We start from the raw sequence: 27,688 nt of genomic DNA, 5'->3' as shown, positions 1-27,688 counted from the left end.
GTTCATCTGACCATTTCTATTATTCTAAATCCATATGACAGCAAGTAAGGAGTGACTTTTGAAACTTTGGAAATGTCTAAAATGAAACAGAAATTGACTTTACTGACACTGACATTTCCTTGCCACTGATAAAGTTTTAACCTGCAGTCTACAGCAGCTAGTTGAGGTGTACTGTGGCCATACCAGTGGAGGGGTCCTCCAATCTAACGTATCCCCCGCGGGGCAGGTGTAACAGCTGGTAGATGACCTGGCCATTGGGACCTTTATCTGGGTCTACAGCTGATACTGATAGCAGTGTTGTACCAGGCTCAGCTCCTTCTAAAATCTTCTCTGTGAAGTTGGACACTCCAAAAGGCCGGAAACGAGGGGCATTGTCATTTACATCCAACACATTTATGGTTAGTCTCGCTATGGAGAAAGTCATAATGATAAGAGCGATAACAGAGTGAAAATTAGAAACATAGAAAAATGACTGCAGATGATATTGAACATACATTTCACGTTAGAAAATTGACTTACCATTGGGAACACTGCCTGACTTATCAATAACATCGCTGGCATTGTCATGGACAGACACAATGATCTCAAATGTAGCTACCAGTTCTCTGTTGAGTGGGTTGCGTACAAACACTGCACCTGAAAATTCATCAGAACAATCATTATTACTATATACAATTATTTTCCTAAAATCAAGGCAATATTTATTCTGTATATTTAACATCATCTGTCAAAATGAAACTTTGTCGATCAAAATACTGAATTTGGCTGAGTTTCATGTCTAACCAGTGTGTAAATCAATGCCAAAGGACTCCTGTAGGCCATCCACTGGGTTGTTCCCATCATCCTTTGCCTCCACTGAGATGATGTAATACTCCAGCCGGGGATGTAGATCAGGGTCCTCAGCGGTCAGTGTGGCTACGACTACACCAGGTGGTGTCGACTCATTGACGTTTATAATGGTTATAGGCTCTATAAAACGAGGCCGAGAGTCATTAACATCATCCAGGATGACTGTCAGGGTGGCTGTGCCCGACATGGGAGGAGTGCCACGATCAGTTGCCATAACAACCAGGCGGTAGGACCCACGCTCTTCTCTATCAAGGGTGCTGTTTCCCACCAGGACAGCCCCAGAGAGTGGGTCAACCACAAAACGGTCTTGAGCACCACTTTCCAGTCGATATGTCAGCCAACCATTAGAGCCAGAATCAGCATCGGTGGCAGACAGCTGAGTCACCACCACACCTGGAGGAGACAAAGTAATGACAAGACACAGATGTGGATTATATGCAACTCATATTCCTCCCAGTCCACTCATATACACAGATCATTAGGCACAAGCCAATCAACGCACCAGTGGGGCTGTTTTCGGGGAGTCGAACACTGAAACTGGACGGGCTGAAGACAGGAGGGTTGTCATTCTGGTCCAGGATGGTAACTGTGAGAGGTACACTGCTATTTAATCCTCCTATGTCCTCCCCAACCAGAAATAACTCTACCCGAGGCTCCTGAAATGCCTCGCGGTCCAACCTTGCCCCCTGGCGAACATATATCACACCTGGAGAGAGATCCAGAGACATTTACAGTTGCATTACAGTTCTGAAAAAAATTCTCTCTCTGTCTACTTGTAGAGGAGTGACTATTTTACCAGTATCAGCATCCACAGTAAAGAGGTCCATCCTGGCACCCAGCAGGCGGTACCTCACCACTGCATTGGGTCCAATGTCTCTATCCTCAGCCAAAACAGGCCCATTTAACACTGTTACTGTATTGCCTAAAGAACGGGTAGAGATAAAGTGAGGGACAGGTGGAGACATGATCAGAGCCAAGATGGATTTGTTTTACATACAGCCAGCAAGCCCTCTGTTGATGTAGTTGTAAAAAATCCTGTGAGTTTGATTTGAGAGTAATCCTGGCAAATACACCATTTGGCTTTCTGTCTGTGTTGATGGCCAAGAAAAGCTCCTAGAATGTTGCTGCCACAGCTCTAACTTTGAAAGTGGAAAAAAAAACTTAATAGAAAACAATGAATATAAGCAGTGTGTAAACAAAGCCAGGAAGTGGGTGAGACAGTGCTGTCACTATGTTCCGTGCTGCAATCACATACTGCCCCCACTCAAAGGAAAAAAGAAAGATAGACACACCAGCCAGAATGCTACCTGCAGCAGAGTTCTCTGTGATCTCAGCCCTGTAGCTGGTCCTGGTGAAGATGGGCCTGTTGTCATTCTCATCCAGAATGGTGATCACCAAGAGGTCCGAATCCTGGTGGTATGGAACAGGAAAAGGGGTGGGGGAGTACGCAGACGAATATATGGAATAGAGTAAAGAAGAAGCAAAGAAAAGGGTGATGAACAGAAAAAATAAGTTAATCAGCTCGAGAGAGATGGCTAAAAAGGACTGTTATGGAGATATCAGAATAGACAGAATCTGCAGCTGTTGTGGCCAAACCAACAGGTTGTTTTCTAAGGGTGTAAGAAAATATTGACTATAGACTCAAGAGTACCATCATATGTTCTGTGATCCTGTACTGATTCTCAAAAATTAACTGTTGGCTCTGTTGTTTTGATTCATGGCTGTTGTATATTTTGTGTTGTGTTTAAATCGCCAGCAATGTGGTAATCCATCTTCAGTCACTTGGTTCTTCCACTCCAACATAACAACATCAGCTGAGACAGGAAGTAGTAAGTACATATCGATAGTTTAAACACAAAGTACACAGACCTATGAAGCTATATATGGTCATGCTCATAATCCCTGCTATGTATTGTATCACCAGATTCTTGCCAGTACACAGCCAGAGTGTTTTCACAGTGCTGGTGGTTGACTTTTTTGCAGTTGTGGGTTAGAGCAGTTTCTCACCTTTCACTCAGAGGCAACACATAGCATGTCACGTTATTGTTTTTATAGAAGACTCTTGCAGCTGCACTTTGAGTGTTTCTCATGCTCTGATACTTATTTTAAGTGAACAGTGTGCATGAGGTTCTTGAAACCAATGAAGCCAACTAAAGAACAACAAAATCACTTAAATGAAGGACAGGTTATCAGCCCAAATCACAAAAGGCCTGGATTAAGAAAATGTCCTACAACTTTCTCGAAATTAACTTCTGGTGCAAAAAAAATCAGTAGGAATTCCCACAAATGTTACAAGTACAGGGTATTGCTTGACTGTAAAGTCTGCCATAAAGGGCTGCCATTGTGCCAAACTGCTAAATGCATGTAAAATTCATGATAGTCCGTTTTTATGAATTAGTGAGAACATGCAAGGTTTTGCGTCAGTGGTAGTGATTTATGATTGTTTCAGTGGTCTGTGTGAATCTGCCAGAGTGAAGATGTGTGAACGTTAGCAGTGACTGTGCACAGGAGAGTGAGACTACCCTTCGAGCGATTCGAGAATTCTCAGGGTTGTCTTTGACAGTGATGGTGAGTCTGTACTCAGCTACTCGCTCTCTGTCCAATGGTCTGTTCACCTGCACCACACCTGTCTGACAAATACAGAGAGGAAGAAGTAAGCCACGTATGTGTTTGGAAAATCATTCTTAATTATCCCATACAACTTCACACATCTATTCCACACCATCTCTTTATCTCACTGTATCATTGATGTAGAAGGCTCCATCCTGGTTGCCAGCAGTGATGTTATAAGTGAGCAGCGCATTGAGCCCACTGTCTGCATCTGTTGCTCGGACTCTGGCCACAGAAGTGTGTATGGATGCACCTTCACTCACACTGGTGTTGTAAGGCAGGTTAAGGAGGACTGGGTCATTGTCATTGATGTCTCGGACCTGGACCCCCACCACCACCTGGAGAAAAATTACCAGAACGCTCATGCCTTTTCACAATAATTCTTATTTAGATATTATATGTCCAAAAGACATTGAATTTGTGTCACAAAACTCCTTATAAATCCATCAAAACTATTCATTTGGCAACTGCTGTATAAACATGCTTAAATGTTATTCTGTATAAAATGATGACCTGTCCTAAACCTATACTTGGGATGCAGCATGTATAGGCCAGCGCTAACTTCTGAGATGTATTGTCTATTATGTTTAGCTGGCATGATAGTGGAATTAGTAGAGTGGTATGATTTGTGATGGTTAGGCTATAGTGTAGCATGTAGGTCATGTACAAACCTCAGAATTGTTAATTGTTCAGTGTTTAAAATGTGGTTACTGTCCACGTGGGCTAACATACAGCTCAGAAGTAAAACTTAAAAGATCCTGATTGTTCAAGAGGATGGTGAGAGCATGTGGCCACTTGCACGTGTGTGTTTGTGTAATGAAACCCCACCGAGCTGTTTCGAGACGGGGTTCCCAGATCTCTGGCTGTGACAGTGATGTTATAGAAGGCCATTGTCTCTCTGTCCAACTCTACATCCTTTCTCACTCGAAGCTCGCCTTCCACTGGAGAAACCATGAACTCGTCTGACAGGGCAACGGAGAGGTTGTCAGCGACACACGGAACAGGAATTAATTAAGAATGCATCACTTTCTGGACAGAAAAATTTGATACTAACTCTGATGATCTCCACCGGTGATGCTGTACTCCACTTTGCCGTTAAGCCCAGAGTCTTCATCGCTGGCTCTGAGAGTCCACACCCGAGGCCCTGGCTGGCCCTCGGTCACCTCAAAGGGTCCCTCATATGCTCTGGGGAAAGTAGGTGTCACATCGTTCACATCCAGGACATTTACCAGCACCTGAAGGAGGAGGAAGAGGGAGTTTTTAACACATCTGTCATGAGAGAGGTGACTGATTGTGACATGTACCGTATGCAGAACCGACTACCACTACGTCATAATGGAAATACATTTTTGAAAGTAATGAAAGGATCTGCACATTAAATTCAAACTGACTTTCAAGAGCCTTATCTCTTGTAATCATGATGCAAATTTCCATAAACACAAATGCTTATCATGTTTTTATTTTGCGTGTGAAGTAGTAGGGTGTACATACGATAGCATAACTGGTGGATTTGGATGTTTTGGGTATTTTCTGATCAGGTTTCTACATTTTCTCTAAAACAGAGAGCTAGCAAGGCCATCCATTCATTTTTAAACAAATGCCTGTCTTGCTAAGTCCAAAGGTACAAATTATTTAGTTTATTATTATTTTAAAAAATAGATAAAACAGCAACTACTCATTTTGGATAAACAAATGTTTGGTATTTTACATCTACTACATAAACTAACTACATAACAACTGACTACTGATTTTCTGTTGATTGACTACCCAGCTAATCAAATCATTGTTTCAGGTCTGAAAGGTTAAATATTATTTTAGTTGATTACTGTTGTGCTAGATGTCAGGCGCAGAGAAGGATTTGGGCACTGGTCCGTAGCTGTGACAACCAGTGCGTAGTGTCCGTTGCTGATCTCGAAGTCCAGCTCCTTCACAGCTGTAATCCTCCCCTAAATGCACATGCATGCACATCATACACAGAGAGTTAGTGTATTAGTGTGTAGTTATGTTTTTGCGTTTTTTTTTTCAGCTGCTTATAACATTACACTGTGAAAGTTGTCGCATCTCACCGTGATGCTGTTTATATTAAACGTCTGGATCAGGTTGCCCTGAGCGATAGCATATCGCAAGGTGCCGTTCACACCCTCATCTGGGTCGATGGCTGTTACCGTGGCAATGGTGGCACCGACTGTGTCTGGTCCCTCGCTCAACACTGTGACATACTCCTCCTCAGGAAACTCCGGGGCATTGTCGTTCTCATCCACAATATGAACATAGATGGTGGTTGAGGTCTGTGTGAGAAACAGAGATGTGGAAAAACTTTTTCAGCTGTATCTGTTCATTTTGACTTGACGTGTTAAACTCTACTGACTATAGGTCATACACTTCGAGCATACGGTGTCAGCTCGGCCAGCAATCAGTCTAAATTTGATCTTATAGTCCAAAGATTGTTTGGTGATGTCACATCATATTCGAGAGTAAAGATCACAAATCAGGACTCTGCTTGAAGGCCAAACTTACAAAATGGCAAGATAGTCTGTTAATCACTGTTTGTTATCAACAACTATGCAACATTTTACCAATCTTCACTAATTCCTCTAAATACCATACACCTCACTCACAACCACCACGCCTACTATACATTGGTCACTACAATGTGACCAAAAAGACTTTCTGCGCAAGAGGAAACACACAGATTTTAATGTCTTCACTTTATGAGGGGTATTCGTGATATGATATTCAGGATTCATTTAACATGGGAGAATGGGTCAGGACAGTAGAAGCGTTTTGAGTTACAGACAGAGAAAGAAAAAAAATATCTTGAGAGAACCAAAAGTGAAATTGTCAAGAGGGAAGGCACTGCAGGGTAGTCAAAGGTTCTGATTCCTTTTCATGTCATCTTCTCACTCAGGAGAAAAACAAAGCAAACTTTCATGGGAACAAACACGTCACTGTGAGGAATACTGGTTGAGTATTGAAACTGTTCCTGCTCCACCAGTCTGACCTCCCAGTTCTACTCCCAGTGCTGCTGAAAAGATGGACCAACTGATTGGCACCCTCAGGCTGTGGTGGTTAAAGAGGCTGTTGAAATTTCAAAATATTGTGATTTCTGCTGTAAACTAAGCCACGAAAGAAAAGTGCACAGATTTTGCATGGGAGATTACCACCAGTCTTGAGCAGAGCGACTCAGCCTGCCACTTATATCTTCTGTGGCTTAAGGTTAGCTCAGCTTGTATTTGAAAAATTTAAATCAACAGGAAGCCTTAGTTACTAACTGAGTTGCTTGGTGTTGGCAAGATACTTACCAGATATTTGAAAGACAATATAGAGCTGCATCTCAGGACATGTTTCAAACTGAGGACTGAAATTCAGAATATCTCTAGCTGTCCTTGGGGACTGATACTTCATCAGGGGGTGGGGCTCAGAAACAGACTGGGGGGCAGAGGGAGAGAGGCGCACACAGAGAGAGAGACCGGGGAGTGTAGGGGGAGGAGCGTCTTGCTGCTGTATAGCGTTGCTTTAAAGCGCTTCAAAGTTCAGAAGGATCAAATCAACTCGAAAAGTGACAACGAGGAACTGTCAACCACGACTCTGTTTTGGTTGAGAGATTCCTCATAGTTTCAGCGTGAAGGGAGAACCTTTAGCAAAGGCTACTTGTAGAATTAGTTAAGTCAAACACTTTGCAGCATTCAGCAGCCATGGAGTTGGGATTACCCTGTTGGACATCACTTTGGGGAAAGAAGCTCATGCTTTGGGTTTTGTCTGTTCTGTTTTACATAGCTAGAGGTAAGCATTAAAAATACTCCGCCATCCATCCTTCTCACAGCTTGTCTGACTGGCTCGTCAAACTGTCCGGGCGTGTGTGAACTTGTCGACGACTTTCTTTTAGTGACAAACCAATTGACTGAATTCACTGATGGGGAACAGTAGTTTTTATTTTCAGCACAGCAACCGAAAGTCAATTTTACACAGACGAAAAGTGATTAAAAGCCTTTAACGTTTGGAAGTGTGGACATTTAACGCATCCATGTCATCAGATGACTTTGAGAGGAAGTCAGTGTGTCTGAGGAAGTGTTAGAAGACAGCTAGTTTATATGACGGTCCTAACTTATATTGTAACTTGTCTCTAATTCACAGCCTGCCCCCAACCCAGGCAGCCTTATGCTTTTCTTTTTAAATAAGAGTCCACAGTACGTGCGTGGATTTGGACCCTGAACTTGACGTAAACTGCAGAGACTTAATTTGGTCCTCCGTCTCAGAAACAGCTGCCGACATGTCCGTTTTTTTTATTTTACGTGTTGTCTCTGTAAACATGCTTGGAGTAAACATCTTGTCAGGCTTGGTTTGTTGCTGCTGTTGTTTTGAGACTTAACATCTGGTGTGAAGCTGCTTTAATGGCCCTCCTATGTGATGCTGCAGCGGTGCGTAAATCCACCTTAAATTAACTCTTTATATAACATAGTCGCAGCTTGAACTGTGACCGTTTAGGCTGATGATCTTTGAAATGTCCAGAAATGTAGTTTACGCAACTCAGAAGACGTCCTTAAACTAACTTAAGGGAAACATTCGTGGTCCGTCTGCGCCTGTGCGTGATGAGTTTGGTGGCCTGTGCATCCGGCAGTTAATCTCCTGTCTGAAATCAGTTATTGCTACATTTTCATACAAATGTCGTACATGTTTGTGGGATGTGTAATCAAAAGGCAAGTTTTTTTCCTCCTCTTTTTTTTTTTTTTTTTAAATTTAGCACTGCTTGAAGTTGAGGCAACTGATGCTGGCGGACATGGGGGAAGCAGCTGTTCCCTCCAGGGCGCTGGCTGCTTCACTTCAAACGCCACTGAAAGCTTGCAGAGGTTATCAGTTTTCGGGTTTAGAATTTGGTCTGTTTATATAAGCCCACACGATCAGTCCGTCAAAGGAGGCGACGTTTACTTAACTTTTAGGCGCATCCACCCCAGACAGATCTTGCACAGAACATGCTTAGATTTCAAATGTGTACATAATATGATATCTGTTAAACCTAAGTTAAAATGCATTCTGTAACCCATGTTTTATGTATATGGTGCTTGGAAATATTCATGCAGGCTATAAACTCTAGAGGCTCCAATTAAAGACCCACAAGGCTTAAGTCTAACTTTAGGACTTCATGGTGCCCTCCCAGCTTTATTATGTCTACTTTGTTTGGAAGTTTCCTTCCTCTCAGCCTATGATGAAAACAGCTGTTTGTGCCACTGCCAATAATGGGTTTGTCCTCCACAAAACATGACTTGAGATAAACAGAGCAATAATCAGGCTCTTTTCCTCACAGTCTAGATAAGCATCTAGCTCCCTATGCAGGTCAATGCCACAGTCAAAAAAATCAAAAATCTGTTGCGATAGAGCCTGTGTTGCACATTGATCCTTGTTCTAAATGAATAAGTCGTTATCAGGGTGCAGTGATAAAAAATGGTTTCCTGGGTCGATGTCATCGACAAGAACAGGCCTGACCAGGGGGAAACAGGCAGCGAGCGTGTTGACGTGCAGCAGCTGTGTGTGCACATATAGCATGAGCCTGAGTAATAGAAACACAGAGCAGGGGGGCTCCTTTGTCTTGCTGTGATTTTCGTGGGTGTCACAAAGGTCGGTTAAACATGAAATCTTGGTGTCTGATGCTTACTGTGCAGTATGACAAGTAGAAAAAAAATCCCCAAACACCAGTGGCCTTCATACTTCCAGTAATGATGTGTCTCCCTCACTGGTGATTCTCTAAATAGCCAAAGGACACAGCATTGACTGTCAGTGACAGAGCCTTGACTCTGCTTCCAGTCACAGCAACAAAAACAGCAAGTTAATGTGCTTTAGTTGGTTAAGCTCTAAAGCAGAAAGGGACAGAAAAAAAGGGACAGGATGCAGGCAAAGTCACTTGGTGAAGTTATGTAATAACTGTGTGCTTTCAAAAGTACAAAAAGGCCCATTTACACTTTCAACATGACATTTTAGCTGCATAGTTGCTGTCATCAAATGAAGAAAGGATGTTGTAATGATGTAAATACGTTTACGAAACTGTCATTACACAATCCTTGAGTAAACGTGAAGTACAGTATATGTGTAACGTAAATTTGGAGGAAGTACATTAAAAAGCATTCGTTTGTGTTACTTTCAAATCCAAAAGGCACAGCAAATTACTATGATTAAGTGTCATGGCTCCCTGAACATGGTGACCTGCATCACTGACCCATAACCACTTCCTTTTATGACTGGGTAGACAGAAGTGCTACATTTTAACACTTCCTGTTGCTGAAAAGATGTTTAATGCATATGTTTGTGATACTTGAACTGTCAACTGAAACTTACTGAGTGTTTGTGTGTGTGTGGAGGGACTAATCTGGGATACTCCTGCTGGTTTCATTAACACCCTATTTGGTTGGATAATCATTACCATTACAGAGGGTGTGAAAAGGGGTGGAGTTTGAGGGTGTGCGGAGAGTAGAGAGAGAGAGAGAGAGTGTGTGTGTGTGGTGGTTTTGGGGGGGGGGGGGGGGGCAGGCAGGCATTGCACAAGCACAGGTACAGAACTGAAGCCAATGAAAAGATACCAGATTTACCAGTGGGGTATGTTCAGTACCCTGTGTAGTATTAGTATCTCTTTATTAAATAAATAAACTTAGAAATGTCAGAGGCAACATGTCCTGAACAGGTGGCATTCAGCCTTAAAACAAAGGAGAGACTGTTTCTGGGCCCTGAGGGGCTATCGGGATCCTGAGAACAGAGATCAGACAAGGAAACCTAAATCTATAATGGAACCAAAACACAGGTGACAAGTGACAGAAATCCTGTCTGTACCAGACATGGGGCAAGGCTTGCTGCCTGTTTTTACCTTGTTGTAACCACATCAAAACAGCTCAGATAATGCTTACACTTTGATAACACCACCCAGCTGGCACCCAATATGCGGTAAAGTATCATATTCACTGTCTCCAAAACTATTTGAGAAAGGTTTGCTCTTGTCAGTAAGCCATACCCGAAATGGCGTGCATAATAGACCTTTTGAGTTAGCATCCTTGAATTAATGTTCTGGCTGTCAATGAGGCAAAAGTTGGACTTAAATGTATATTAAACACAATTTACAACAGAAACTTTCATTCCTTTGCCAGAAATTTAGATTCCCTGGGGTAAATGGGTTGTCAGAAAAAGGGAAGGGAGGAAGGCAGGGCAGTGTGAAACAGGAGAGGAGAAGGGCTTCCTCTCCCATTGTCCCTTTGCACAGGCAGGAACAGCCGTGGGGGTAACAATTTCACTTTAATCACCCTTCCTGGTCTTCCTATTGCTTTTCCTAGCACACAATGGCTAGTGCACAGTTGGGTCACACACACAGGAACATGGCACGTACCTCACAATCTGTGACACTTACACAGGATATGCACATACTGAATATACAAACACACACTGCATGTTGGATGTCAAAGGTTGTGAGCTGGTTGGCTACTGAATTTCCACCCCAGCCAAGTGTAATGCAACCACTGCAAACTAGTATTGACATTTAGACTATAACAATTCATGTTCCTGCACATTTATGTTCTGACTGACAAAGGAGACACTCATCTGTGGTATCTGCTGCCCTCTCAGGGGATAAAAACAACCAATAGTTTGTTCACAGTTAAATCTATAGCGAATCACACATTGCTGCTGTTCCACTGCTCCCTATGGGTTTAAACTTTCAAGGATGTTGCAGATCAATTTGTGATGTAACAGCATGTGTTTTGTCTTTGACGGCAGATGGAGAACACCTGCAGTCACATCATTACTGATCATTACCAGGGTGTGGGTAGAGGTGCAACCTGCTTGAAATTTTCATGCCATACTCCCAGCCATGCTACAGCAGCTGTAACCCTTCAAATTCAACATTAAGAATTAAAAAGCCAGACAGGACAAGGACTGGGCGCAGTGTTTGTGGGCCTGGACAACTCGGGAAAGAAGTCCACTCCTCACGTCTGGACATTGACCAGTCACCATTAATGCATGCATGTGTCTATGTGTGTGTATGTATGTGCATGCATGGGTCTCTGCAGCCCACCCCCACACATAACTGTAATTCACATGCACACACACTCATACCCAGCCATCTTGTCTTTATTTGCAACACTGGGCCATCTGGGATTCTGGGACAACCCTACAGTCTGCTACAGACAATGGAAGGGAATGATCTATTTTAGCAGAAACATCCAAAGATTGACAGAGTTATTCTGTTGTTTTACATGCTGGAAATGAGTCATTCATTAAATGTGTTGATTCTGCACTGTGGCTGTGTGGTGTGGGGACTACATAAGGATAGTCGTATTTTATACCAAGGTTTACAGAGTGGTTTCAGAAACAGATTAATCATTCAGAGCACACATTAAAGAGTTTGTCTATTCGTGCATTCAACTGCTGCACTACATAGAACTTAGAACAGGATGTGGTTGAACACAGTATGTGTGTGAGCGAAAGAACAGTTCATGCAGTATATTAAGAAACATGTCACAGCTGTCTGTTTGGTTTCCCGAATGTGCTTAAAAGGTGTGCACGGTTCTTTTGAGAAAAAATGCTATTCATTGCAGTCTCTGGGCAGTGGAATCACACAGCCATAGTCAGTGTATAATGCAGAAATTGATGAGAACAGAACAGTCTCATCTCTACACTTTCCTTAGTTTGATGGCAGAAGAAAGGTCACATGAGGTCTTGTATATATTGGCTAGTATGTCTCTCCAAATCTGTCTAGAACAAGCAATTTAACTCCCACAGGAGGTTAGTATATTTATCTTAGCCAGCAGTCTATGTACTATCTCTAACCACAGCACAAATTTATAGAACTGGAAACAAACTGCTAATCCCAAAATGTGCAAAAACCAGGAAGTATGTAATGTCCAGAAATAGGGCATTGAAAACTGTGGGACTTATAATCCACATTGAGAATGGCAGCTGCTATTAGTTTTTGCAATGTGGTTAATGTTATTATAACTTATGATATCAGGACTTCATCCCACTCAGCTTTAGCTGTGATTTTGTAACAGAGCTGTGCTTTACAATGTCCTATTTGAATATTATCTCAAGATATCAGGGCCACATCTCGAAGAAACTGTACTCTCTTCTATCCAAACAAATTAAAACAAGCTGGAATTTTGTAAGGAGCACCATGAAGTACCCATGTCAGCCTAAATGATATGTTATAATGGTGATGTTTGCTTTTGTGTTGTACTTGTTTAACTTTGTATTGTTTCATGTTCCATGCAGTTTATATATATGAATCTCCTGGTTAATGTACCTTGGAAAAACTATACTCCTCACTTTCCTCTGTTTTTTTTCCTTTGTTATCCGTAATATGTTTACAGGATTTATGTTCCCTGTGTTGAGCATCTCGGGAACCTCCTGTAATTTCTGCTGCATACAAAACCTGCATTGACACACTGTGTGTTATCTACATTCTTACATACTTGTCTTCTCTCTCTCTAGCTAAAGGTGAGATGTCCCATGGCCATGCCACAATGAGTGTTTCACCCCCCCACCTGTACTATACCTGTCCTGAGGGTGCAAATGTCAAAATGGTGTGTACCCAGAGAGGTGCCCCCTTGCACCCCAAAGATGCAGTGAAGCACATCTGGCTTTTCACGCCTCACAGTGACCAGCACTGCACGGGACGGTTGGGCCCACGCAATATTACTATCGGTGGTCATTCCCATGGTAACCACACCGTTCCAGCAGGGTTGCAAACTGGATATGCAGAGCATGACTTCTGGGTGGCTCTTCAGAATGTGACCCATGCTGACCAGGGTCGCTACTGCTGTATGGTCATGGAACTCAAGGTGGATCATAAACATGTTACCCCTATGCAGAGACTGCACAGCCACGTCATTCTCCAAGTCACACCAAGTAAGGACATCACATGTACGGGTGTGAATGTGTAGTAAGTTAGTATATGGTAAACTGGCAGGAGAAGATAACGTAGATCACAGCAAAGTTGCTCAGTAGAACAAAGTTGTGTTTGTTTCCCAGATTCCATGTAATGTGGTCTATGAGCGTTTGTTGTGGTCTACAATGTTGTGCATAAACGTCATATACTGAGGTGAATGCCAACTGTTGCATTTCATGGGCAGAAAGCCAAATTAGTTTTACACAGTAAAATACACTTTATGTGAGAAACAATGTATTCCTTTTTTTCTTTCCAGAGAGAAATGGATCTCAAACTTGCACTGTCTGGGATCCCACACCACCTGGAGGTAATGCAACCTTATTCAAGTCTTCGTAGCCAACGGATGACTGGCCAGTTATACCATTTATGTAATTCACAAGTCTCTCTGATGCTTCCCCAGGCTCTGTGCCGGTGGCCTTGGCTGTAGCAGCCTGTGTCTTGGCTCTGCTTTCTCTGCCTGTCATTCTGGTGCTTGTGTACAAACAGAGGCAGAATGCCCATTCAAGCAGACGTATGTATTACTGATATGCACAAACAAGTGCACACACACACACTCATTTGCATGTCAAATGTCAATTCCACACAGTGGACCCCCATAGTGTTTTGTCCGACACATATTTCCTGTCAATGAGGTGGATTGACTGTATTTCATACAGTAGGAAGCCCATTCACACTCTATTTTTTGTGTTCCACTTTGTTTCAATTCATTCACAATGGCCCATTTCCCGTTTCCTCTCTCCCAGGTGCACAAGAGCTGGTGAGGATGGACAGGTAAGCGTTCCCACAGTCTTTAAGACGGCTGGTTACATAGACCAGCTTCAAAACACAGCTGCTTTCTAGAATAATAATAATGATACTACTGTGTACATGGATATTCCACTGTGTAGTGGTTACAACATTTCTACACAATAGGTACTTTCAGCAAAACAACCCAGTTAGATGAAAACATCTTATAATTCTGTGGATGATTCCCATGAATTATGTAGGTTAATGTCTAAATATAGTTTCAAAACAATAAGAAAACATTCATATGGAGACATAACCTTAATTAGAGTGGAACAGAAAGGACTTCTGCCCAGAACCTTGGTGATCTGTCTGTATGCTACATTAAAGTAATAAAGCCCTGATAACTGGTATGATACAAAAGTGTCAGACATAATGCTTCTAAATGAGCAACAGATGAGTGTTGAAACACTTTATTGGGTCATATCGGCAATATCTTACTCATCTCGGTTCTTCTCTTTCTCGTATATGTGTGTATTTGTGCGTGTTCAGTGAGGCTCATGGCCACGAGAACCCAGTGTTCCTTGGGGGATCACCGCAGATTAAGACCCGTACCGTGTCTCAGATCATGGCCAGGCAATCTTCAGAGACAGGACGCCACCTGTTGTCTGAGCCAGGAACCCCCCTTACTCCTCCTGCACATGGGGACGTATTCTTCCCAATAGAAGGTAGGGTACACACGCAAAACTCTACTGACAACACAACAACAACTCATACTACAGGGGTCATAATATTCAGGCCAAGACAGAAACAGATACAAGGAGCATCCTGTAGGAGCATCCAGTTTACAATAGCCATTCAAGATGCTTATCAAACAAGATGAAAAACACTAAATGACATAGCACAGCTTAGGACATGTTGTCATTTAACCTATTCTGCACTTCATTCAGCTCTTGCCAGTGTCAAACCTCTCTCTGAGCAACACCGTACCAAAAAGAAAGCCTATGAGTTACCTCAAACAAATCTGTACCTTTCAGATTTGTAGTGCTACAGTCTAAATGTATTTATCTTCTTATTCAAGCTTGATTCTCATATTATGTTCAAAAGTACCTAAATAGTGGCACGTAACAGTATTGCACCAGGACATAGTTCTGGTAATAGCTATTTCAAAAAAGGTTTTGCAATCAAAGAAAAAACATTGGTTTCTGTACTTCTGCTAAAACATCCTGTGCGTGGTGGAAGTGTTGGTGGAAGGATGCTCACGCTCTTGTGCAAAACTGCACACTCACTCAAAATATCTGGGTTGGATCAGATATAAAACATATTCAGCGTAGGGATTTTAATTTCTCTCTCTCCCACACAACCCGAAACCAGGTCCTTATGCTGTCATCATCTGAATTCTTCTCTTGCCTCGTTTGCAAGTCATTCTCCACCCATCAACACTCTCATTTAACGCTAATGGCCCCTTCAGCCCGTTTCTCAGACTCAACTTGAAATAATACCGAAACATTAGTTACGGTGAAGGGGTTCAATCCTGAGTGTTTTTCTACTGATTCCCAGGGCACCTGCAAAGACATTCCAGGCATACTGAGGTGGATTGCCCCTGTTTCCTGGCAGCACAGTCCATGATGGTGCATGTCAAAGGACAGAACCAGACTTATTGAAAATCCACCCTAAATCATCACATTATTTCTATGACCTTGCACAGCTGAGTGTGAGCACATAGGATCAAGTCTCACAAGTCTCACAAACTGTACTGAAGTTCATCCATTGACAATAATACTGTGTGTGAGAAGTGACAAGCCTAAGCAATTGGTAAAAGTGGGCCACCCCCTTTAACAAACTCCTAATTGCTTTGCCCCATGTTCCTAAATAGAATTTTTGTAATGGGTAAAAATGCTGACAGTGGAAAAACCTCTGCTTACAATAAGTGACGGATGGAAACTTCCACTGCTTGATTGCATCTCAGATTACAGCTATGATTCTCCTCTAGAGAAAGAGATAAAGACAAATACTGATAAAACGCTAAAATCCTAGAAAAAAAAAATCATATCTTACACATTTTTCAAGGTGGATTTTCCCTGCCAGAACTCATTTCCTTCAGTAGTCTACAAAACTTGGGCAGAATACTCAACTTGGTTATGGTTTCATGTTACATGGATGACAGCCCACTTCAGTTTTTTTCTTCATTTTTTTGGCCTGCTGACCTTCAGCTCAGCGGAATTTAACTAGCAGCAGTTCCCTCTTAGCTTCAACATGTCGCAACTCAGACTTGAGACCTCTTTCTTCCTCTTTTCATATGTGTTTCCAACTAAACACATCTTATTCAGAGAGAGTGCTTTTACTCTGTGGAGTAGGAGGATTGGAAGCAGATATGCTGTGTGGTTCATTATAGGCAGGAAGTGCAATTTTAAATGTGCAAACTCCCTCATACCTGCATTTCCTCATGTCAGCACACAGACATGAAATGTGCATTTGATATATCATACATGTAATTTCTTGCTATCAGTTCTATGCTCTCGCTGACCTGCACTCTTTCCATTCCAGACACCATCCTTGAGTCTCCAGAGTTGCTGCAAATTTGAAGTGCTATAACTGCTGATCTGGAGACAGTGCTGCAACTGTCTTCCACTTCCCTCTGCCTCCAGAGCAATGTTACCTCACAGTAACCTCTGATGGGATTGTCGTCTGTACATTGTCTGGACCGCAGGAGGGAATGGACTCCATTTTTTTTTTTCATAAACTATTTCCACCTACAACAACAGCTGGAAGCCAAAAGCCAACATTTGCTTGTGAGCACTTTTGTTGTGGTAGGGGCTGCGTTTGTGTGTGACATCTCACTCACACTGACGATGGCCAACAGGTGCCCGATGGTTGAGAACAAAAAATCTTTTGAGGGCGGGGGTCCCACCATGTGCAGGTGTAGCATGGTAAGAACGAGAAACAGGTTGTGTGGCCTGCAAGGCAGCTTTCATACCTAACTTGTTTGGTGCAGTTCAGACAAACTAGAAAGTGAATCAGAAAGTGAGAAAGGGTTTCAACATAAGTGTGTGCTGCTTGCATCTTGCATTCTATATAATTTGGCAGTTCATAGCATAGTGGCCACAATGACAAGCCCTCAGATTATATTATAATACAATACGCCTTGTTTCTGTAAGTGTCCTGCTTGTTGATCATTATTCATGACAACAGTAATAATTAATTCTGTTGATGATTAATTGGAATTTATTATTTATGCGTCAGCTCATGTGACATCATGACATCAAAGTGTGAAAGCGACTTAAGGCTCCCTCTCACCCCTGTCACTGTAATGAAGTGCTCTAACAGCTTCATACCAAAGGAGGCTCAGTTGTCAGAGAAGTCCCAGTATTCTCGTGTAACTTCACAGTAATTTGTTTTTATGGCATTACACTGTTCCTCTATCGTTTCCACTTGGCCTCAGCTTCATTTCTCTTTTCCCTTTCCTACCTCAGTTACTGTCAGCTGTGTTGTGCTAAATACTCTCTTGCTTCCTGTGCTCTCAGAATCACAGCACTTCACAGTGGCCTTAAATGTACTCAGAAAGTGCTGAAAAGTTTATTTAGTATTTAGAAAATTATGTTGGTTGTTTTTGAATATAGCTGGTTAAGAATAGTGTTCATTTTCATGTACAGTTTGATAATTAAGAATAAAATGTCTGTAGAGTTTGTCCTGAATGTAGTACAGATTCTTAATGAAAAAAAAATGCCAACAGTTTAATCACTGCCATATCAATGCTGTTAAGGGAATCTTTTTTTCTTGATTTAATTGTTGTTAGTATTCATTTATATTTTGGAATGTGCAATGGGTTAATAAGTAATGAAAAAATTAAAATTTAGCACAGGTGTGGAGCTGGGTGGCGCTGATACCAAATCATATCAGAGTGGATTGTGATACAGCGATATTGTTACTTAGTCTATGTCTGTGTGTGACTGTGAGAAACCACTGGTGGTATTTTTCACATTGAGGTAAAATGTGTACAGCAGGTGCTCGGCTGAGACCATCAGTCAGATGTGTAGCAGGTGTATGTAAGTTTTTTTTTCCTAAGATTTAAATACTTTTATATCAAGATCTTATGTTTAAGTATTTTTTTCCTGTGTGTGTGTGTGTGTGTGTGTGCTGACAAATATTGGGTTATAGTTTCAGGAAAAATGTTGTGGTCTGGTTTAAATGTGTGTATGCATGTGTTTTATACTGTACAAAGCTTGTTTTAGCTATAAACACAGAGCCATATTGTGACAGCACGTTTGTTCTGTATATTGCATTTAAATTGTCTTGGTTGTAGCTTGTGTAATAAAGTGGAGCTCTTAAACCTTAAAGCCAGTGTGTCTAGTCTTCACTCTTTGAATTGGCAGGTCTCCAAAACTATCACTACATAAGGATGTGCTGCAGTTGCTGCCTAGGGAGCCATTGCAGACGGAACAAGGTTGTTCCACTTGTGTGCCTCTAAGATGGTGCGCACCAGAGGGAGGCTGGCATTGAGGAGAGAAAATGATAAAACAATCTTAGTAACTTGTTTTATGAGAAGAGGCAGAGAGCTGCCTGGGAGGAGGGGATGCCTGTTGCTGGCTATTTCCTCTCTCCAGTGCTTTTTATGAAGCCTTACATTAGCTATTTATAACTTCTATTAGCACGAGCTGCATTATTATTGGTTTGCACCAGATACATCTTACTGCACGATTTGCAAAATCAAACAAAAAACACACAGAGTGCACTAATGATGGTCATGCAATGCATGCATGTACAATACATAACTGATTCTGTCTATGAAATGTCTATGTCGAAGAAAATACTTTTAAAAGCTTTTTAAATATTAGAGACATTTCTAAACAGGAAAAGCAACAAGACTCCTCTTCCTCTTTTGGAAATTTGACTTGTGGCTTTCCTGTTTACAAAGATGTTTCCTGTGCCTTCACAGCTGATCAGCTCAGGCAGAACATCAGCCAACCATTGCAATTAATCTACTTTGCGGGTGTTGTTAAGACAGAAGGCCTCACTATGTTTCTTATCTGATTTGTATCATATCTTGGCTTAAGGTGGGGTAAAGGACGTGGTGAACGGGCAACCACAGTCCCCAGAATAAGCACACAGATTGTTTGTAGTACAATGAAAGACCAAAAGAGGGCTCTGTGATAAGATGATGGTGAGTCCCTCAAATGCTCCTGCTCTGTCAAGTTCAAACCACCATGAACAGATCAGATTACTGTAGTTACTTGTAGAGGTTACTGCATCATAATGCACGAAGAGGGTTGAGATGTTTTAAGATACACTGTTTTATTTACATAATATTAATAACTGACGTCACTTAATTTAACAACAAATCTTAGTAGAAATATTTTATCTGATATGTTGTTCATGTTTTTGTGCTCTACTTATTGTAACTACTGTTTCTTCAGTCTTACCGACAGCGGTGGTGTGCCGTCGTCTTCCACAGTGACAGTAAGTCGATACTCTTGCTGGCGCTCTCGGTCAGGAGGGGCGGGTCGTGTCACCATCTCTCCGGTCACACGGTCCATGCGGAAGGTCAGGTCCTGATTTCCGGCAGTGATGTAGTAAAACAACATGGCGTTGGGGCCGATGTCTCGGTCGGTCGCCATCACGCGGAGGACTGATGTGCCACCTCCTACATTCTAAAATTTACATTATAAAATATGCCTCATTATTGGTTGCCAGTGGCATTATGATCATAAACAGATCATATGATCTGTGACAGAATATTTAAAAGGGATTATTTTGCATGCTGAAAATCATCATTTCTACCAGTGCTTAAAAAACTGTTCTTCAGGTACAAGACGCTCACAATACTTCAGAAAAATTCAAATCCAAAGGCAAGTTATGCATGGATAAAATAAGCATTATACTCCAGGTAATGTGCAAGTGCATCCCTACCTCACTTATGCTGACATTGTAGCCCCTTTGGCTTTCAATAACAGGTGCATTGTCATTGATGTCCAGGATGTTGATGGTAAGGGAGTGGTCTGTGTGTCTGGGAGGTGAGCCATTGTCGATGGCACGCACCTGTAACAACATACACATGCACAGGTGTGTACTAGTATATTACTCTTACTGCACATTTGGACACACAGCAAGAAAGAAACCTCTTTGTGCAAGTGATATACATGAAAATACTGACATAAATGATACTTTATGATATGATCAAGCAGTTTGAAACTCAACATTATTTGTACTATCCAATGCTAATACTCACGTGATTACACAAGCAATAAGTTTATTTTGTGCTGAGCTTAGGAACGGCATCAGGGTGGTTGTTAAATAGTGTGAAAGAGTCATATGGCCTTACAGACATGTGGTGAAAAATGCTTGCTGTCAGACTGCTGTCTGACCTTCAGTAAGTATCGGTCGACTGACTCTCTGTCCAGAGGAGCGTTGACATAAACCTCCCCATAGGTATGGTTCACTGTCTTGATCTTGAACACATCCTCCATGTTGCCTGCCACCAGAGTGAAATTGACCTGAGAGAGAATAATGAGACAAGGATCAACAGGGAGGCACAGACAGACAGTGAAAAGACTGAAAATATCACTCTATAACAACAGCTTAGGTTCAGTCAAAAACTCTAATCATTAAGTTATCCAAAATGTATGAATAAACGTATAGTTGTGTTTGGCTTCTAAATCTTCATGCTAAAGAATCAGTGGGGACCATAATTATGACTCCCAAGGAATAGCAGAACAAGAGCGAACAAAGGGGCAAAATAATGTCACTAAATTTACAATTAAAAAAGAAACACAAGAGGTCATAACTGAGACTGGAGGGACTCTGGGCTGGTAAAGAGAAAGAAGTGAAAAAAGTGCACCCTGTAAACAACAATGTGTAGCAATCTGCAGCCTGACTAGCAGGTAGTAGTAAGGAGAAAAAGGCTTTGCTGGCAACTTGAGTAGACCACTATGCTGAGCCGTCAAAATCAGCTGATGTGAAACCAAGGCAAGCTTCATTTGACTCATTGTCAACATTTGTAGTACTCATATGAAAAGGCACACCAAGTAAAATGACTCACACATAACTTGCTTCATATTCACAGGCATAGGACATAGTGTGACAGATAAGATCTTTAAAGTTTAAAGACAGATTTCTTTTTTTTTTAATCTGTCGGAGTGAGTCCATTTTTTATTCTCACCAGTCCGTTTAATCCAGCATCTTTATCCCTTCCCAGCACCACAGCCACTTTTTTCCCCATGGCTGTGTTTTCTGGGATGTCCACTGAAGTATCAGATGTGATGTCAAACTCTGGACTGTTGTCATTCTCATCCAGAATGGTGATTGAAACCTGTTGAGAGATGTGATCAGATGTGATCTAGCAATCCATAACTTGCCAGATTGATGCAACACTTACCTTTGAGGTTAATCAAACAACCCAAACCTGAATACAGATGCAGATAAATACATTTTATGTTGTCTTTAAAAAGAACAGCATATCTTACCTTCTGTACTTCCATCAAGAGATGCAATGAATAAAAGAGGAATGCCATTAAGTTTCTACAACATAACAGACACAACACTGTGATAAATAGAATGTTGTATAGGAAAAGAAAGATCAATTAAAAGAAATCAGAATGAAGCGTACCACAGTGGAGTCCTTTTTAGGCCCTCCATCATCAGCTACCACAGTCAAGGTGTACATATCCCCCTTCTCTCTGTCCAGCAAGCCAGTCACTGTGATACGGCCCTGAAACACCACACATTTCAGCATATATCTCCACCTACGTTAACATTCCATACAACACAAAAATCTCCCTAATGTGACAGGCAGGGAAAAGGGCAAGGGCAGAGAAAGACTGACATATCATAAAAATAACAACAGAAAAAACTAACAAAAAAGTCCCCATTTCTTATCTCTCAGAGGAATGACTTCAAAGCAAATGAGCTCTTTGATCAGCTTACAGTCACGCAGAAACAAGAGTGCTGTCTTAAATCACAGAGGAAGAATCACACTGCGGTTAATGGACGAACCATATTTGACAGAAGGTGGGTGTATTCTTTGAAGTGAACAAAAAATAGGTGTGTACATGGTGCTCATATCATCTGTGACCTTTCCTCCACTGTTCCCCTGCTCACCGTGACGCTGTCTATCTTGAAGAGGGCCAGAGCTGCAGGCGACGTGTCAGGGTCAAAGCGATAAGTCAGCTGGTTCAAGTTGTCGGCCGACTGGGCCTGCACCTGGACCACCTCTGTCCCTGTGGCGATGTTCTCACGTAGCGAAGCCTCATAACCGGCGGAGAAGAAGGCCACAGCCTCATCCAGCTCATTAAGCAACGTGACATAGACGGTGCAGAACCCTCGGTGGAAAGGTGGAGCCTGGTCAGTGGCTGAGACGTTCATCAGATAGGTGGTTTTGGTTTCGTAGTCCAGATAGTCCACAGTGGTCACCAGGCCAGTGCTCACATCCACCTCAAACTTGCGGTCTGAGCCGGAGACAAGGGCATAAGCAACGGCTCCACCATCACCTGAGCAGGAGGAAGCAGGAAAGCTTACAGTAATTTTAAAACTTTCAGTTTACAACCACTGCGAGGGTTTAAAATAATTACTAGGATAATGAAACTTGAAATACTGTTATATTGAAGCTATGGTTACAACATGCAACAACATGGCCTCCTCCATTCTGAGTTTTATTTAAACACTGTTCTCTTGGCTATGTTGTATTTATTCCAGTTACAGGCCTGCTCTCATGTTTTGGAAAATGTATGTCACAGCACCAGATGCGTCACAACGTGTCTAAGAAGCACTTTACATCAAGGGAAGTGAATAGAGGAAGTCTGTACTGTGGAGCAGAAGTAAAGATATATGCTCCAGTTACAGTGAAGGCCACTGTCTGTGTTGTGTGACAAAACACAGTAAAACAATGCGGTGATATGACAGTCCCCTTTGGAAGTCTCTTTCCTTTTTGGATAAGGAGAATAAAACCTTTTACTGAAGGGTCGACAACAAGAACTGATATCAGACTACTGGACTCACCAGTGTCAGGGTCTGTGGCACGCACCACAATCACAGAGGTGCCAATGCCAGCAGTCTCCCTAAGGCCCAGCCGATTGTATTGCTGCTGGGTAAACGCTGGCACCTCATCATTAGCATCGTCTACATATATGATCACCTGCAGGGGAAGACATATGCATATTATCTATGAGGGAAAAAGTCTTTGGGAAAGGGTCTTGGTCATTTTTTATCTTTTAAGGAATGAAAAACCACTAGATTCCCACTTTAGGGGCTGAATCCCCTGAAGTTCACAATCCTAAACTTTTCCTAACAATTTCAAAATCTTCATTTGCTATAATAAAATGCTCCTACATATGGTAAGTTACACATTTAGCATGAAGTATTGGGATGAAACTTGCACGTTTTCTTCATCCCCCTCCCTATCCTTGTCTTCCTCACCCTCACGGAGCTTCTCATGCTGCCCTCGTCACTGTTGTAGGCCTCCACTTCCAACACATGGGAGCTGCTGGTTTCTCTGTCAAGAGCCCTGAGGCCTCTTGTCACCAGCCCAGTCTGTCTGTCAATGCTGAACAGATTGTTGCTGTTCCCTGCATGTAATCACAAACACGATCACGCACGCACGCACACATACACACACAGAGAGAGAGGGGAAGAGAGGGAGAAAGAGAGAGACAGAGAGAGAAGGAGTGGGAGGGAGACAAAGCTAGAGACCTCTACAAAAAAGCACATTTCAGCAAAACATTCAGTCTATTTTCTGAGTCTAGATAATTTCAGTTGCTTCCAATGCAAATTAACATTTAAAGAACCTGTCATTACTGGTATTTTCACAGTGGTAAGAGCTGCTTTATACACACTGACTGCTTTTAGATGAGAGAAACTGCACAGGAAACATCACTGAAGTTATCATACTTTCCTCAGTGGAAGAATTTTAACTAAATTATGGAAACTCTTTTGGTATTTGTCATCCATTTTAGATGACTGTATTAACCAGATAAATTTAATGATTTAATCTAGTGCATCTTGAGAGCCTGATATATCAATGAATTTGTGTGTGCACAAGGACATCATGTGCGAAGGCCGTCAGGGAGGCAAATCAAAGTAGAGCAGCGCTCACCAGTGAGGATCCTGTACAGAACTCGGCCATTCTCCCCTTCGTCTGCATCCGTAGCTTGAACCTGTACAGACAAACACAAGTAGCAAGTCTGTACATACAGAAGATAATTCGAGAGGGACACCAAACACAACCACTCTACAATATGCTAACAAAAGACATCAGGCTACTAACATGGTACAGCAAAGCCACAAATCTCCCATTGGTACCGTTACAAAGTTAAAACCTTTAATTCATTTTAACAGCAAACACTGCAAAAACATGCAAGAGACAATGTCACTATTATGATGTGAGAACTGATCAGTTGGATTTAGTTACCAGTAAGTCTCAGTTTACCTAAATTCCTAAATCTATGTATATTAACTGATATCATGAGTGACATGATAAGACAGTACATTTCATACTATTTTTTACTATATATACTATTTTTTTTCCACAAACAAATGGATGAAACATTATCCTTCCTCCTTCACCACACATCCTCCGGTGCCCAATGTCTTGTTGCCACAACAACCACAATGTGGCTTGGCAACAAGTCTGTAATGGCAGAACCTTTTTCTCTCTGTCACTCGCCGATGGCCAAAAGCAGCCAAAAGCCCAAACCCAGAGCAGACAGCATGGCTCCACGGCGTACAAAGATAAATAGTGGAGCACGCTGGGCTGCTGGTGAATGGGCCATGTCATAAGACTGACTTGTGAATCCAGAGAGACACAGAGCCGCTGGCACTGGATGAGGCTGACTTCATGTTACACCCCGCACCTCTGTGGATGTGTCAGAACCTGCGGAGGAGCCTACAAAGTGCATATTCAATAGCATACAGAGGCATACACTCAAGACACTCGAGCACATGTACGTGCACTCGGGTACACACAAATGCAGATGTACACACGCCCTCACAGTGTCTCTCGCTCTTGCCCTGTGTGTCCTCCTTTGCTCTCTCTCTCACTCCCCCTGTGAAGAGGGGCCCAACTTCAGTCTCATTAGCTTTATAAAGAGATGTGGAGAGAAGAGGAGAAAGAGGAGGATAGGGGAGGGGGAGATGGGAGAAAAAAAGAGGCTGGGGGGGGGGGGGTCAGATTGGTGAGTGATGAATAGGGTATTACACAGCGGACTGCACCACTTAGGCCATAAAAGGGGTGAATAAAGTGTAAGACGACATTGCAGAGCCAGATGTTGTAAGTGTACGCATGTGGGGTGTAAGCCTTGAGAGATTATTCACTAAACCCCTGCACGGCTCAGAAAACACGCTACTGTCTTTGGTCACCTGGGATTATAACAACAATGAGGTATTTTAAATATAGTGCTGTTCCCCACATTTCACCCCTCTTTTCCTCCTTGTTCCCCTCTTCCTCCCCAGCATTTTCTCCTCTGTCCCTGGGAAAGCAGCAGTTTAAGGGGGGAAAAACAAGTGTGTGGAGCCAAGAAACAGTTCTGACCTCAGTTACTGGAATTAAGCAAGGTGCAGTTTTAAAGAGTTTCTAAAGTGTGGGTGTGAGTATACAATTTTTAAGGATTTTATTCCAAATCACTAAAGATTCAATCTGAAGAAGGCCTGTCAGTTGCATAGAATTTTAGAAGTAAACATATTTAACGTTCAAAACTTCCTATGAGGTCCTATGATTGCTAATTTCATTAATGTGTCTTTGAATACATGAATTATGAGTATTGTGGAGCCTCATTTTGGGATTAAACTTCCAAAAGGCATGTGAACTGCATTACATGTGCTTGAGTAACTGCACATTGTCTAAGGAGTTATATGGAGACTTCTGCATGCATTTATTTTATCTAGAAGGTAGGAGTGGTAGCAAACAGATGTTGCTCATCTGACAGTTATGAGTTGTTACTGTATCCTCTACTCATTTCTTCTATTGCTATGCAGATTATATAGAAAATAAACAGTAAAAATAATACATATGAGAGAAAAATCAAGAGGCAATTAGAGGAATAGAAGTTTAATAAGCAAGTATGCTGCTCAGAAACTGGAGAACTTGTATAATTGCTCAAACTTTACAAATATGAATAGGTTAGACAACGTGTGCTCATAAAGAAGCTAAGGAATGAGTTTCAAAACTGGCTGAGCAGTCAGATCTGGAGGAGCAACAGTGTGGTGTGATAGAGAGGGATAGTACCTTACAGCTAAGCTGCCAAGCTTAAGAGCAGCGTGCCTAATCAAAAATATCTGCAGTACGGTCTACAGTGTGAGTGGCTGAGAAAGAAAGTTTGTGTTTGAATAGCTGTGTGTGTGTGTGTGTGTGTGTGTGTGTGTGTGTGTGTGTGTGTGTGTAGTATGTGTAGCATATGAGCTTGGAGGCGCTGACTAATGAACTGACTCTCTAACGAGCCATCCTACTCCACTGGCCTTTTCACAGCTTTCCTGGCATTTGGTCTTAAAAATAATTTCACGTCCCAATGTGTTTCCCTTAAACCGATAAGCCATGCTTTGTCTCTGCTGAATTAAGGACGATGACATTTACAAATGTTACTCTGCTGAAGATGGGGGCGTGCAGAGTGAGAGGGGGGATAATTGGGGACCCGGTTAGAAGAGGTGGATGCCTTGCATTTTACAAGGGGCATTTTAATAAACCCAATTTGTTTTACATTGAAGAAAGCCTGTCAAGCATTGACCGTTTCGTAGTCCTTGATTTAATAGCTACATAATTGCCGCAAATGCCAAACATTCACTGCATCTGCATGTGCATGCAGGCGTTGCTGTGCGTGTGTGTGTGTATGTTTATCATAAACCCCTGAGTGTATGATCCCAATTTAAGTGAAAATGAACCTACTCAGCTTGGTTAGGCTTGGTTACCTCGGCAGGGAGCTGCTGTAGCAAACACACACACACACACAAACACACACATACTTGACTGCTGTTTTCTCCATCCAGGACCACGACAAGATGAACACCACTGACCCAGGCTCCGACTTCACCTTTACCTCCAACACAGAAAATGTGACTCTGTCCAACCTGACAACCATCACCATCTCTCCTACCACCTCACAGCCTCCATCCTATTCTTCAGACCACTACGACCCAGAATTCACCATCATGGTAGTCCTTGGCTTATCGCTGTTGCTGGCAGGGTTAGCGGTCTTCCTGGCAGTGTGCCGACCCTCAGATCAGGATGGAGATTCAGAGGCGAGCTGTGGCCCAGGAGAGAGCTTGACCCGCGGGAGAAGCCAATCCAGCGAGCCCCAGCTCAAAGTGTGGAAGAGGCTGGGCTCATATCGACGTTCATACAACCTCTCCTTCAGACGTCCACCCTATCGCAGACCGCACGAGCATGAGAGCACACATGCCTCCCAATCTCCGATCCAACAGACACCGCAGCCAGAGGCCAGTGTGGAAACCCACCTCACTATGCCTTGTCTATTTGACTATGTCACCGAAATCTGACTCGAGGACAGGCCGAAGGCTGACTGACTGCTCCAAAAAACAAGTGATACATCACTAATACCTGGTGCAGAGTACATGAAACTGTACTTTGAACGCTAAGTGGATAAGATT

At 42.3% G+C, this 27,688-nt stretch overlaps 3 protein-coding genes across 7 annotated transcripts in view; 2 read left to right on the top strand and 1 right to left on the bottom strand.

The window, feature by feature from the left end:
- cdh23 (cadherin-related 23) overlaps positions 1-27,688 on the bottom strand; it is a 155,420-nt gene that overhangs the window by 12,532 nt on the left and 115,200 nt on the right. For 3 of the 5 annotated variants that reach the window (XM_046401031.1, XM_046401034.1, XM_046401033.1), the window contains 22 exons: positions 24,186-24,246; positions 23,510-23,658; positions 23,093-23,228; positions 22,196-22,584; positions 21,705-21,806; positions 21,562-21,564; positions 21,258-21,407; positions 20,464-20,592; positions 20,009-20,137; positions 19,522-19,749; positions 5,526-5,747; positions 5,286-5,405; positions 4,514-4,694; positions 4,288-4,421; positions 3,588-3,797; positions 3,372-3,479; positions 2,142-2,259; positions 1,646-1,771; positions 1,352-1,555; positions 784-1,242; positions 520-636; positions 184-408 (listed from right to left, as the gene is read on the bottom strand). In XM_046401031.1, the coding sequence (XP_046256987.1) occupies positions 184-408; positions 520-636; positions 784-1,242; positions 1,352-1,555; positions 1,646-1,771; positions 2,142-2,259; positions 3,372-3,479; positions 3,588-3,797; positions 4,288-4,421; positions 4,514-4,694; positions 5,286-5,405; positions 5,526-5,747; positions 19,522-19,749; positions 20,009-20,137; positions 20,464-20,592; positions 21,258-21,407; positions 21,562-21,564; positions 21,705-21,806; positions 22,196-22,584; positions 23,093-23,228; positions 23,510-23,658; positions 24,186-24,246 (3,700 nt within the window). Of the gene's footprint in view, positions 1-183; positions 409-519; positions 637-783; positions 1,243-1,351; positions 1,556-1,645; positions 1,772-2,141; positions 2,260-3,371; positions 3,480-3,587; positions 3,798-4,287; positions 4,422-4,513; positions 4,695-5,285; positions 5,406-5,525; positions 5,748-19,521; positions 19,750-20,008; positions 20,138-20,463; positions 20,593-21,257; positions 21,408-21,561; positions 21,617-21,704; positions 21,807-22,195; positions 22,585-23,092; positions 23,229-23,509; positions 23,659-24,185; positions 24,247-27,688 lie in introns of those variants that run through there. The other 2 variants (XM_046401032.1, XM_046401035.1) reach the window with 2 other exon arrangements.
- vsir (V-set immunoregulatory receptor) lies at positions 6,965-18,438 on the top strand. Its single transcript, XM_046401038.1, has 7 exons — positions 6,965-7,242; positions 12,922-13,338; positions 13,635-13,685; positions 13,779-13,889; positions 14,122-14,149; positions 14,654-14,829; positions 16,649-18,438. Exons 1-7 carry the CDS (start codon positions 7,155-7,157, stop codon positions 16,684-16,686), a joined length of 909 nt encoding a protein of 302 aa, XP_046256994.1. The 5' UTR covers positions 6,965-7,154; the 3' UTR covers positions 16,687-18,438.
- On the top strand, positions 25,578-27,577 carry LOC124065569 (uncharacterized protein C10orf105-like). Its single transcript, XM_046401040.1, has 2 exons — positions 25,578-25,674; positions 27,068-27,577. Exon 2 carries the CDS (start codon positions 27,080-27,082, stop codon positions 27,575-27,577), a length of 498 nt encoding a protein of 165 aa, XP_046256996.1. The 5' UTR covers positions 25,578-25,674; positions 27,068-27,079.

This window comes from Scatophagus argus, chromosome 10 (assembly GCF_020382885.2).
Source record: "Scatophagus argus isolate fScaArg1 chromosome 10, fScaArg1.pri, whole genome shotgun sequence".
NCBI lineage: Eukaryota > Metazoa > Chordata > Actinopteri > Scatophagidae > Scatophagus > Scatophagus argus.
Note: the sequence above shows the minus strand (reverse complement) of the source record. Positions and strands in the feature narration are given on the sequence as shown.